Genomic DNA, 13,014 nt, shown 5'->3' with positions numbered 1-13,014 from the left:
AGCAGTGGCTGTAAAATCGCAACGGATTGATGGATGAAACACGCTCTTCTTTGGCTTATACAGTTGCGCGATAGATACGTTCGGGGCGTGGAAATTTTGGACGCTTCGGGAGGCTCGGGACGACGCCTCTATAGTAATCACACCACTAAACCCCCTTCATTCCCGCAGTCAACGGAGCAAGATACGTGGTGAATCGTTGCGGGCTGATATTTGTGCTTGGCTTCGGCCGTCGGAAATGGAGCATGCAGCCTTACATGATCGACATGGTCGCCATTTGCAACGGCACATCTCGCAGACCACGTGCTGGGGGGACGGAGACTGGTTAACGATCTGGTTAGCGGATCCTTTACCGGCAGTTACATGGCAGACAACACATGGCTAAGCGATGGCACAGGTCATCAGTCGATAAGCAATAGACACGACCGCATCAGGCAGTGCTCACGGGAAGACTTGCGATGGAGCGAACCGGTCCGACAACATGCGTTTATCACGTCCCGTTGGCTGAGGGAGCGGACAAGCACCACACGAACCGCAAACTCGAGCGCTGGGCTTTGACAATTCTGTTGGGGAGTGTCCTCCGTTGGCTATATGACGGACATTCGAGGTAATTCCCACAGTGGCTTTACGAACCCCCCCCCCCCGGAACTCCGGCTATCTTACAACTGGGTGCTGGTAGAGCCTGGAGCTGTCCGAGGGGTGGGAGGTACAGCGCTGGATATTTCATCACGGAGAATCATGCTAAAGCAGGAGGCCAACGGGATTAATGGACAGTCGATGACTCACATCCAGTACCTCTGGAGTATGGGCACGATGTGGCCGTCATCAGGAGCTCGCAACGAGCTCTCGGGCTTGTCGTTGAGGCACATCCATCGATCCACAGCTTTCCGTGGAATGTTCCATCCAACGTAGCGAATCGGCATGTATTGAGGCACATTAAACGCCAGCCGTATGGCAAGGCGAAGGTGGGGCTCGGCACAGCTCTGGAAGGTCTACTCCAGAAGTTACAAACCTGCGCAGAACGGGGAACTGGCACTGCGGCTCTTTATCAAACCCCGAAGCAGCTGTGGGGTCATCAAAATGCAATCACGGAGTATCAAGTGTGGGTCTATTACCGTTTGATACTCTAACAGCTCAATTTATTCTTCCCGGGCAGGGAACTTGACAACAGTTGCAGGAGGCTGTCCGTCTGTGGCGGTCACAAGGAGACACTGGAGCACATTTTCTGGGCATGTCCGGTGGCCCAGGGATGCTGGCAGGCGATCCTGACCTTGTGGTTTAAGTCCGACGTGCGGCTGGATGACGTAAGTCAGTACGCGGGGTACTACATGGCAAGAATACCGCCGCCTCTGTCTAGGACACTATTCCAACGGCTGCAGCAGGCCTTTGGGTATACTGTGGCGGAGTATATTGTTCAGTGAAAGCGCATATGGTGGATCTTGTGTTCCGTATGTAGCTCGACTCTTTGGATACAGCGCAATCAAGTTGTTTACGAGCGGCAGCGACTTTCACTTCTGGGTAGTGTCCAAGAGTTTTTCTCTGACCGACTTCGGCAATTACGAGCGTTATCGACCAGAGCATTATTCGGTATGATTAGGCGTAAAGGGAGCGCAGAACGCTACAGTCAAGGGTGCAAGGCATCCGGCTATGGCAGTGTATTGAGTTACTAGATGAAATCTCTGTGCCTTCCAGAGCATCACATCATGTGGTGAGCCACGTACAACCACCGGGCAATTCGACACCGGCGTTGCTAATCTGGCTTAGGACATTCCAGAAGTCTTGTTCACAATATTACCGTGTAATAGACTGTCTGTTCTTTTCTCTCTCTCTCTAAGATCTTTTATATACTACTAAACTTTATTATATTAATAGCTAACTAATTATTGCGCCTCCTTGCGCACCGCACAATCGTGTCTTATAACGATTGGCGGGGTTAATTTAGACTTAAATCGACCAATCAATCGAGCTAATGTTTTATTGCATCAATTTGTTAAAGTCAAAATTATTAAAGATAATAATTTTGTATTTCTTTATTTATTTCCTCTAATGAAATAATTCTTATGTAACCCTCGGATCTAGACTTCTTGTGTTAAATAGACACGTCTGCCTCTCTTAATGATATACCATTCAGTAAATTGAATATAGCCAGAAAAGTGCATTTGTTTTATATGGACAAAGACCGCCTTCGTAACCACCACCTCCGTAAGGCTCAGTGTAGATTGCATTGCACACTTCTTCCCTGTCAGAACTTTGTGTCCTCGACACGTATTTACATACTCGACATAAAAGGAGGACAATCTGAAAATTTAAAGCACGAAGGCGGGTTAGAAATTTATTGTAAACATTAAGTGATGATTATTGCAATAAGTTATTTGCTATTGCCGTGTCAAAAGCTAAACAATGGAGGGAATAAAGCTAAAGACATGGATTCTGGGCAAGAAGCTGGGCTCGGGGGCTTGCAGTGACGTCTTTGCGGGTAAATATTGATTCCGTAATGTCTCCAGTAATAAATAATTACGTCGATGTTTGTATTTTACCGCAGTTAAGTCAGCAAGCTCCCTAGACAGCGATAAAAATCACGAATACGTGATAAAGCTTTCGCCGCTCCCGCAGATTCCAGGTTCTAAGCTCAAGAACAAGAAACGTAAGAAGACTTCGGCCGAGCGTAACGCTGATGCGCTATATGCCGAGCATCTGTTGTACAAGAATCACCTGAGTGCCCTTTCTGGCATCCCCTACGTGCCGAATGGAGCTTACGGCGAGGACAAGGTGCGCGAATTGCCTCTTTTCTTGTGCTTAAAAATTAACACGTAATTGTTAATGAATTCATGTGCAGGGTTATCGTTTTCTCGTAATCGAGCGGCTCGGGCGAACGCTGGAGACGGTGCTGCAAGAACAAGGACCAATTCCATCGATCACGGCAGCTCGACTGGGCCAGGAAATTGTAAGAACGATTTTATTAATCTATAATTGCTTCGGAATATGCCGCGCTGAAGTCAATAAGCTGCGTGGTCTTAGTTGGTGACGCTGCAGCAGATGCATGTGAAGAACATTTTGTATGTGGACGTTAAACCCGAAAATTTCATGCTGGACAAGGACAAGGAATATAAAGTGTATTGCGTCGACTTTGGCATCTCTGATCGCTACGTTCTGGCCTCGGGCAAGCATAAAGAGTTAAAGCAAGGAACAGTAGTAGGGACGCCAACTTTTCTAAGCTTGAACTGCCACAACGGTGCTAGTACGTATTATCGCTATAACTACTACGATAAAGTGAAGGAAAATATGCTTATTCTATTTTCAGCTTCAAGCAGGCGCGATGATATTGAGTCACTGCTGTACGTCCTTATTTACATGATGCGGGGAAATCTTCCGTGGCAGGAAGCGTCCAGTGATGCTGAAGGTGCAAGAATTAAAAAGTCTACTTCTGTGACCCAACTATGTGCCTCACTGCCTCGTGAATGGGCGATAGTGCTAAAACACGTTCGTACGTGTGGCTTTGAGCATCGACCGGACTACGACTTTTATGAACAGCAATTTCTCAAATTAGGTGGGGAGAAAGGCTTAACTACACCGTACAAGTGGGGTTCACGCTTTAAGAATGAAGCGGTATGTATAGGATTGCATTGAAGTCACTTGGAAACTACATGCTGATTTTTTTATAAACTTTTCATCAGGCTGCTAAGTGTGCAGATGCATCACAAGAGTCTACCATCAAAAGCCCCATGCAAAAGCGTATTAAAAAATTTGGTAAAGATTGCTCAGTGTCTGCAGTCGAGCCCAAAAAGACTGCTCCACCAGAAAAAGAGAAAGAACGTTCTCGGCAGAGCCGGACAAGCAACGGAAAAGCTACTGCGTCTCCATTGAATACCAGTAAGGCTAGTGGGGCCGACCAAGCCAACAAAGAAGAAATTGGGGTCGAAGACGGGAATAGCGTGCGGCCGCAAGATCGAGAAGTGTTTAAGGCTGTTGCTGGCCACGCTGCTGCCACTGCCGCCGTGAAGCGGTACAATCTGCGCTCATCTTAACGAGTTAAATTACCCGAGGCAGTATATTTCGGATTTCTATCTGTCACTTAATACAATACTTTTGCAATTCCTTTTTTTTAGCATGGTAGACAATGATGCTGGAAACGTGGTGTACGATCTTTTACGCGCTCGAAAAGATTCAAATAATGCGGAGATGCACAAGGAAATGCTTAGAGCGCTGAGTTTTGTGCATTCGGACCGCGACAGTGCCCATGTTTTGCAGCGTCTGCACGCGGCGACTTTCTGTTTGTAAACACCTTGGTGATTGAAATTATCGTTTAGATGTGACTGATACGACTGTGAAAAGCTTTATTGCATGGCCGAAAGCGGCATGAAGAAGATGCACAAATTTCTACAAGAAGAAGTCAGATGCGAGACCGCTGGAGACAACGGAAGCCACAAGAAGGAGCGACATTCAAGGACGTCCAAAAGCGCTGTCCTAAACTATTTGAAGGGGTACGACCAATCCAGCGACTCTTGTAGTATAATGTGAGTTTTCTGAGTCGTGTCTGTCGAAGATGTCACGAGAACACACACAGCCAGGTGCTGCAAGTGCAATATTTGTGGAAACAACATATAAAGAAGATCGCGCGCAGACTATCCCTGCTTCACCATTGGTGAAGCCTGTGGCGACTGCTTCTAATATACCTGGAAAAGCGGAGTTGTTTAGCAAACTAAGCAATGACACTAATGCAATCAGCGACGTGTGGAGTGGACTACCTCAGGCTACTTATTCTACAAGGCCAAATGAACAAGCTGTGCTTCGTCCAAAGGCTGCCTTAAGCGACCAAAGTAAAATGTTCAGGTTGCCGCATGAAAATCCTGAGCTTTTTGGTGCGAATTCAAGATCCGGCGTGCAACAAAATCCGTTTTTGACGGCCTCAGAGCGGCTTCAGGTGATACAGTAATGCATGCTCAATAGCGATACCTGCAACTTGCTTATTTTTGGTCCTGCGTGAACAAGCATGATCGCATAACAGGACGGGCAAGAAATATAGATAATGATCAATTGCGCAGGCGTGGAAAATCTCGAGGCCCTCCAGGCGGCTACTATCACCCTGTAAATCAAGATGTTCTTCTCGACAAAGACAACAACAGATTTAAAACTGGGTCACCTGCAGTCAGCAAAAAGTTCGTGTCACCAATAAATGATGGAAAAATGTATGTGAAACGCATTCATCCATTTTTTTTGCTTTCTCGAGCTTCTAATCGAAATGATACTTCAGTTGTGCGATCAGGAACCAACGAATTGCTTCGCGTGATGTTGACGATACCATTGATCCACGCCTAATAAGCTGCGACCACGAGCTCGTCGAGAAGATTGAAATGGAAATCGTGGACAATGGAGATCCGACGACATTCGACGATATCGGTGCTTATCCAATGAATGACAAATGAAGCTCGAGCTGCACTTTTGATGATCACCTTTTCATGTTATGTGTGCCAAAGCTGGCTTAGATTTTGCGAAAAAGTGCGTTAATGAGCTCGTGATTTGGCCGATGGCGCGACCAGATATATTCACGGGCCTTCGTTCGCTGCCGAAAGGTGCGTTTGCTGCGATTTGATGATCTGTATGCCACGACAACTCATCAAATTGCGAAAATATCAGGCTTACTGCTTTTTGGGCCTCCTGGGACCGGTAAAACGCTCATTGGAAAGGCAATTGCAAGCCAATCTGGAGCCACCTTCTTTAATATTTCAGCTAGCTCCCTGACAAGCAAATGGGTGCTATTTACTTGGTTATATTTAGTGTATATTTCCAAATTGACGAAAGCATGTTTGAAAATTTCCTTTTAGATAGGACAAGGAGAAAAGCTTGTTCGAACTTTATTTGCTGTCGCTGCCGTGAAGCAGGTACTATACGCGCGTGATTTGACTCAAACAGTCAGTGATTTATTTTGTAATGGCTAGCCATCTGTTATATTTATTGATGAGATCGATTCCCTTTTGACGCAAAGAAGGTAATGAGTTGTTTTTTTCAACTACACATACCGGCACATTGTGCAATAAAAGGCATTTCCTTGTAGTTCGGAAGAGAATGAAGCAAGTCGTCGGATGAAGACGGAGTTTTTAGTGCAGCTCGACGGTGCTGGCACAAAAGCTAAGGACATTATCCTTGTCGTCGGTAAATTCGCTTCTATTTATGTCTGCTTCTGTTTTACTCGATAATAGTTGGTGCATATAATCTCAGGCGCGACTAATCGTCCTCAAGAGCTCGACGAAGCAGCTCGTCGAAGATTTGTGAAACGTTTGTACATTCCTCTGCCATCATTCGAAGCCAGGCTGGACTTGATTAATCGACTTCTCAAGAATAACAAATATGACTTGACCGACGAGAACAAGGCTTTTATTGCACAACAATCGAAAGGTTTGATGCATGCGTGATTAACCTCCGACACAGCTTCTAATACTGCATGTAATTCTACTACGACAGGATATTCAGGTGCAGATGTGCGGGCACTTTGCACGGAAGCGGCAATGGGCCCGATCCGAAGTTGTACCGATATTCGCACAATAGATGCCGGTTTCGTTCGCTCCATTAACTTGGACGACTTTAAAGAAGCTTTGCGTGGGGTGCGCTATATCTGACCACCTTCCTTAATCGGTGGCACGTGCTAACGTTATTGCCACTTTTTATCTCAGGTCCGCTCTAGTGTCGCAGTTAAAGACCTATCGTTTTACAAAGAGTGGAACGACGAGTTCGGAAGTTTTGCTTTCGAGAGTCATGAAACGTCTTAAGAAGAGAAATAAAGCACAAACTTGCTGACACTGTTTACATATTGTTCCTGCGCATTACATTGTCAAGTGGGTATCTACTAAAAGGCGGAGGTCTCCGCTGCTAAGCTAAAGCCGACGAAAAGCAATAAAGCATCAGCGAATGTGGCTTCGTCGTAAATAAAGATTTAATCCAGGTGGATGCGCTGCTTGAAAGTCAGGTGCTCGGTGATAAATATTCCGGCTCATCAAACGGCATATTGAGTCGTCTTCGTTTCTGCACAGGCTCCGACAGCGATCCAGGAATGCGTGTAGTTGCGCGCACGATAGTAAGTGCCATAGACGGACAGCTCTCAATCTCATCGCGAAAGTTTTCATCGTCAATAATTTCGCTTGTGTGATTCATAAAATACGCGATGCAGTACTCCTTCAGGTACGCAGCGTTAAACTTTTCCGCAGCGCAGAGAAAGCGGCCGATATTGCCGACAGATAAAACATCTTGTGCGGCAACTTCGCACAGGTGCTTCAGTGGCAGAAGCAGATACTGCTCCGACAACGTCAGGAGATCGATCAATTGCTTCATTCGTCAAAAGCACAAATCACGTTTTCAGGTCTTACGTCTGCCTAAAACATATCTCATTACTCACGTACATTAGAGTTAAGCTTTGCCAAATCTAGCACACGGTTCGTGTAAATAAACTCGAGCATCTTCGAAACCATCTCGGGGGAGTGATCTTCTATACGCACAACGCCATCCCAGCTTTCTTTCATGGCTCCAGGTCGAAACATGGCTTCGAAGATCTCGCATCTTGTTGTAAGAATGAGTCGATGCGCCCGCAGCATTTCTCGGTCAGGTCCGACTTCGAGCGTGATGTCACTGCGAACACCGCTCTGCACAAAAAATGTAAGTAACGTCGAGCCACACGACAGCAGCCTTTCAATACCCTCACCTGGAAAAGCTCCCTCATTGTACCAAAGTACATTTCGTCATTATGACTTGGAAGCGTCAGTGTCGTGGGTGCCACTCGACGCCTGACTAGAATAATATCATTCTAAACGCAGATTGGATCAGTCAGAAATATTTTAAACTTTTGCCTGTGCCATCATTACTCCACCTTTTGTAAATGTACCGATTCTGGTGAGTCTTCGGGGTCCAGCCGATTCTAAGAAAGCACGTAATTTTTTGTTTTTTTTGCAACGGCGGGCTCCTTTCTTACCGTGAAGAAAAAGTCGAGTGATTCGCGTGGCAAACCGTGGTGTTTGCTGTAGTGACGAAAGAGCGACGAAAATCGCTGCGTTTTCTGCATCAGACACGAGTACATATTATTGGCGGCCACTCGCACAATCGACCGCTCTTTGCCGGTCAGTACGAGGTCCTCCGCTGCCTACAACAGGACGTCAAATAGATAATTAACATTAAGCTGCAAGCAGCTAATGGTCGCTCTCTACCTTCACGGTAAACTCCACATTCTCGGGGCGCACGTTGCGATTCATGAGAGCACCAATATATGTAAGGTCGTCGCTAAAGATAAGAGGATACCTAGACTGCGACGGCTGCAGCAAGGGCTGTCTGCCAATTTCAGTTGAGAATTTAATATCATGTAAATTTACTGAATTAGGCACTTGTGATCAAACCACAAAAATATTATATTAGATTATTGCAAGCTCTTTCGTTATTACGTTGCAATATCGCCCAGGACTTGGACGCCTACTGTGCTCTTTTCCCATCGACGAATCTCAACTGCATAGTCGTTTCCTTCGAGCATATTATCTACAGCCTTTGCCACATCCCAAATAATTTGACACCGACCGCGACATACGTGATCCAACTCCACAATCACATCGAAAATGGGATTCCCCGCGCGCTGACTCTGCAGCTTTCCCTGGCTTGATGTCTTTGCTTCTTTATCCCCCACAATCACTTGCTGTGAACCACCGACCAAACCTTTTAAATCTGGATTTTTAATCAACGCTCGAAAGTCACCGTGAGCACTAGCGATCAACCGTGGACCGCGCTGACGTACTGTTGATGCTGCCAATACCTCTGCCTTTCGACCAATTTCGTCGACAATCAATGTCTCGACCGTGTGATTCTGTACGCATTCGACCATGACCCTCGCTTGGGCCTCTAGTGACGGCACCATCATACGGCGAGCCCAACCGATACACTCATGTGGCACCAGCCCATCGCCGCCAATTTCGTTTGACGTGTCGATGATGCACACATTCTCCATGGTCTCTGACACACATCGTGCCACGTCTCGAATGAGCGTTGTCTTGCCACTTCCTGGGTGACCCAACACAAGGACAGACTTATTGGCGTGTTTAGTGCTCAGTAGCAGATCCGTCAGCACGCATGCAGCATTACATAGAGCTCGTCCAACACGCATAGTGAGCCCATAGATCTCATCCTTCTTACTGCGCATGACTGAGATGCGGTGCAGCTGTCGATCGATGCCAGCTCGATTATCGCCTCCAATGCGCGTTTCGCCTCCCAACTTATTGACAATTTCATCGATTATGTCTTTAGTGACGCCATTTTTGCTGAGAACGACACGTTGCTTTTTCCCAATGTAGACGAAAGGAATTCGCCCGACATCAAGACAAATGTCCACAAGCTTTTCGTTGTAGCCTTCAATAGCGACGATGGCATCTTGGTAGTGTTGTGGAAGCAAGCGTATCAAAGAATTAATCTCACATTGTAGCTTCAGTGGTAGAATAATCGATGGCAAACGTACGCTTCTTGAAAAAAAAGTTCGACCATTATGGAAAGTAAAATATTCAAGACTCCGTGGCTGATTTTCAGAGTCTGGATTAAACCAAATCGCCGGGAGCCCTTGGTTTTCGATCGCAAAACGCCATCGTGCGGTGGTCATCCAGCTATACAATGCAAAATTGGATGCAAGATCAAGCTCGTCATAACACTGCGCATAGAGCTGCGCACTGCTGGCTACCATTCGTAGCAACGACTCTGGTAGTGGTCGATTGGCCCACGTACTGGAGTCCAGAGGCCTCACGCTGGCCTTAAATGACTGCATTGTGTGTGCTAGGTTTGACTTATTATCTCTGGACTTGCAGAAATTTACAATTTGATGCATACTCGCACGCAGCTCAGACGAATCCACATTATTTTCGTATGCGATCTGCAAATCAATGCAGCCCTTTAAATTGACGCTGAGGCCATTGCGGTGAAGGCAAAATGCCGCTCGGTGTAGACTGTGCATGACTTTAACGATTGTTGGGTCATTTAGAAGCATCTGTAAAGCAGAAAGCACTCGTCTTAGATCCAGCGAATCAAGCTGCAAAACAACAGCGGTGTCGTGTGCATTTGTTTTGCTTACGATACTGATAAGAGCAAGCTGGTCATGATCGATTTTTTCACTAGAGTTCGTGTTGTCTTGGGTAAACTGGAAATGAATGCCGACCACAGATGGCGCACCGACCATTAACTTATTGTTCTTTTGAAGCAGGCGCTGTAAGTCTACGTTTGACGAGACGTACTCGATTTTGATAAAAGGGCTGGGCGATACAGTTTGCTCAATTGCAGCAACATGGGGCGTAGATCTTGTGGGTTTCAAAATTAGACTTGTTGTTTTTCCAAGGTGAGACTTCGTAGCCTCATTTGCTACCGGGACGCCAGCGATAATCGACGTGCTTGAACGGGCGAATAAAGAATTTTTCCATTTCTCTTTTGTAGCTGCGTAAACGCTGGGAAACTTAGAATTTACCCCCGACAAACCACAGGCTCCACTATAACACCGAGTATACAGACGCATTGACTGGACCAACATTTTTTGCATGGGTGGCGCCAACGGCGACTTCTTCCACGCATTAGGCTTGAGATTAGCATTAAATTCCGCTACTTGTTGTTGAATAGAGATTGTTGATTTCCCCCCAAATGCTAAAACAATGTTTTTTAGATTCTCTTTAGAGACCTTGGAATCCACCAGTAGCTGATACAAAATCTGCAGATCCATGCAACTGGAGAGATCAACACCAGCCAATCCGAAGGAATGGAGCGATTTTGCCACCCGTTCGACGTCATACATGATCTTTGTTATATTTGTATCTTCCAGTAATGTCCTAAGAGCAGACATAACCTTCAACTTATCTAACGAATCAATTTGCAACACGACTGCACAGGATGCAGGCAAGTCATGGCCAATCGCTACTGCAACAATTTTGTCGTCCTGAGCATTCGAATTGCTTTCGTGCGCAAACTGAAAGTGTACTCCAATTAATTTGCCAGTCATTGCGATTGGCTTGTTGCCGTGCTCGGCTAGTAGTGCATCAAATTTCTTGTTGGAGGCCAAGTACAGCAATTGATACTCGCCGTTTGCCATGCTCGTGTAAGTATTTATTTATTTTAAAAATTAACCGAGATTGTAACAAAAGCCTGGGCGAATAAATATTGCCCTCGTGGAATTTTTAAAGGTGACCGGTATACTGCAGCTTTAGTCGTATTTGTTGGAAGATGGTTATATGTGGCTTGCATGGCAGAGGAGGAGTTTTGGTGATGGGCGACTGTTCGCGGCTACGACGTCAGTGAAACGACCGCGATGTGGTTGAAATGAACACGATGTAGGGAGTCATAGGAATTCATATAAAAATTCAGTAACAGTTTCTGTAACGGGCTAGAGTTGCCCTAATGTTACACAGTCCCCATTAAGTACATTTGGTACTTAAGGGGATGGTCAATTACTAAATAATAGTAATTAGACCCAACACTCGGGTGTGGTGCACATTTGTGACCAACCCTTGTGGATGTGATGCACATGGGTGCATTCACATTAGGAGGGATGACGCCCAGCGTCATCCATGATGACGGCTAGCGTCATCAGTTACGCGAGGTATCTATAAAGATACGCTCGCAATACATATTAAATGATATCTATAGAGATATCATTTTAATTGGTAAAAATAGGTATTTGTATTTAATTCTATTAAATATAAATCAGTCTGAAATTTACTACCTACTTGGTAAGTGCGCACGAGGAGACGGATTACCGCTCCCGTGACGTCACTTCACCAGAGTTCTTAGTGTGTTGGGTGAGGTCGCTTGCGCGCCCACCACAACTACCTCACTGCACGCAAGAGAAGCAGGTGCAAACCGCTTCCTCGCTGTGCTAGGGTGTGTGCTAAGTAGAGCGTGGCCGCATTACGACGTGCCCGCCTACACTTGGTAGCACTTGAAATCCTTCCCACGACCCGCATCTCTGCGTGTGTACGTGAGGATGAGCCTCAACATTGATTGGGCTCATTTTCCCCACCTCTCCGAACATCATCGGGAGGTGGCAGGGCTAATGGCGCAGGGACTTGGTGAACAAGCCCTGGCCAGGCTCCTGGGTAGTCCTCCTGAGCAACATGTTGCTCAGTTGGAGCAGTTTGAGGCATTTGTGCTCGGACAGCGGAGGGCCGCGTCCGAGGCACAGAGCCATGCTGCGGCGGAGTCCGTCACTCAGACTCAGGATGAGCTGAGGCATGAGCAGGCTCGGAGCGAGGCTCTCAACAGGACTGTTGAGATGCTCTCTGCCCGGCCGCATCAGCCGAGGCCCATTCGGATGGACCCGCCCAAGTTCGATGGAACTGCGGCGCACACGATTGTCCACTGGCTTTTAGCCGTGGAGCAATGTGGTGTCGCCCAGCTCATCGAGGACGACAGCCGGATGGTGTCGTACGCTATGTCGCATCTGCGCGGTAAGGCCTCAGAGTGGGCTTACTCGGCGCTTATGGCGGACAGAAAAGCGTTCCCCTCATGGGCGATCTTTAAGGATAAGATTCGCGCCATGTACCAGCCGCCGAACAACGAAGTGTTGCTTCAGGCGCGCTTCTTTGGGGCGCGACAGGCGAAGCGATCTCTGCAAGAGTATGTGCAAGAGATGCGCTCGCTGTCCGCATCCATAACCGTAGGTCCGATTCCGGAGCACATTAAGGTGCCCACGTTTATGAACGGACTACGGCATGGCCCATCGCGACAGGCCCTTTTCAGAAAGGTGCCGTCGACGATGGAAGAGGCAATCCAAATTGCCTTAGTTGAGGAGCAATCCTACAACAGTGCCTCGGCGACAGCTTGGTATAAGCCGTCGGCCGAGAGGACAGATGCCACTCCTATGGAGTTGGGCAATGCAGACGTGGTCTGTTTTAAATGCGGCAAGCGCGGCCATATGATGGCTCGCTGCTATGCCAGGGTCCCTGCTGGGGCAAAAATGCCCAGCAAGAGGACTCCCTTCCCAAAGGGCGATGGCAAGAACCAGCGTGCGAGACGCATGAGTTCTGC

The 13,014-nt window shown here is 47.0% G+C and overlaps 4 protein-coding genes across 4 annotated transcripts; 2 read left to right on the top strand and 2 right to left on the bottom strand.

Moving 5' to 3' along the window:
* Nucleotides 1–588: 588 nt before the first annotated feature.
* Nucleotides 589–909, top strand: CCR75_003677 (uncharacterized protein; the record flags this gene model as incomplete). The annotated part of the gene is made up of 1 exon (XM_067961771.1): nucleotides 589–909. One exon carries the CDS (start codon nucleotides 589–591, stop codon nucleotides 907–909), a length of 321 nt encoding a protein of 106 aa, XP_067822058.1.
* A 1,488-nt stretch (nucleotides 910–2,397) lies between these two features.
* CCR75_003678 (uncharacterized protein) lies at nucleotides 2,398–8,302 on the top strand (the record flags this gene model as incomplete). Its single annotated transcript, XM_067961772.1, has 21 exons — nucleotides 2,398–2,473; nucleotides 2,540–2,766; nucleotides 2,834–2,941; nucleotides 3,016–3,603; nucleotides 3,672–4,000; nucleotides 4,104–4,267; nucleotides 4,330–4,478; nucleotides 4,541–4,918; nucleotides 4,987–5,183; nucleotides 5,261–5,394; nucleotides 5,472–5,567; nucleotides 5,632–5,747; nucleotides 5,820–5,876; nucleotides 5,934–5,983; nucleotides 6,050–6,147; nucleotides 6,214–6,390; nucleotides 6,457–6,596; nucleotides 6,666–7,628; nucleotides 7,688–7,789; nucleotides 7,853–8,122; nucleotides 8,187–8,302. The coding sequence occupies 18 exons, from the start codon at nucleotides 2,398–2,400 to the stop codon at nucleotides 6,759–6,761; spliced, it is 3,180 nt and encodes a 1,059-aa protein (XP_067822061.1). The 3' UTR covers nucleotides 6,762–7,628; nucleotides 7,688–7,789; nucleotides 7,853–8,122; nucleotides 8,187–8,302.
* On the bottom strand, nucleotides 6,955–8,231 carry CCR75_003679 (uncharacterized protein; the record flags this gene model as incomplete). Its single annotated transcript, XM_067961773.1, has 6 exons — nucleotides 6,955–7,314; nucleotides 7,389–7,628; nucleotides 7,688–7,789; nucleotides 7,868–7,900; nucleotides 7,955–8,122; nucleotides 8,187–8,231. 6 exons carry the CDS (start codon nucleotides 8,229–8,231, stop codon nucleotides 6,955–6,957), a joined length of 948 nt encoding a protein of 315 aa, XP_067822060.1.
* Nucleotides 8,303–8,413: 111 nt separating the features above from the next.
* On the bottom strand, nucleotides 8,414–11,080 carry CCR75_003680 (uncharacterized protein; the record flags this gene model as incomplete). Its single annotated transcript, XM_067961774.1, has 1 exon — nucleotides 8,414–11,080. One exon carries the CDS (start codon nucleotides 11,078–11,080, stop codon nucleotides 8,414–8,416), a length of 2,667 nt encoding a protein of 888 aa, XP_067822234.1.
* Between the last annotated feature and the right edge of the window lie 1,934 nt (nucleotides 11,081–13,014).

Source organism: Bremia lactucae, linkage group LG2 (assembly GCF_004359215.1).
Source record: "Bremia lactucae strain SF5 linkage group LG2, whole genome shotgun sequence".
NCBI lineage: Eukaryota > Oomycota > Peronosporomycetes > Peronosporales > Peronosporaceae > Bremia > Bremia lactucae.
This window is presented reverse-complemented; position numbering and strand designations above follow the sequence as displayed.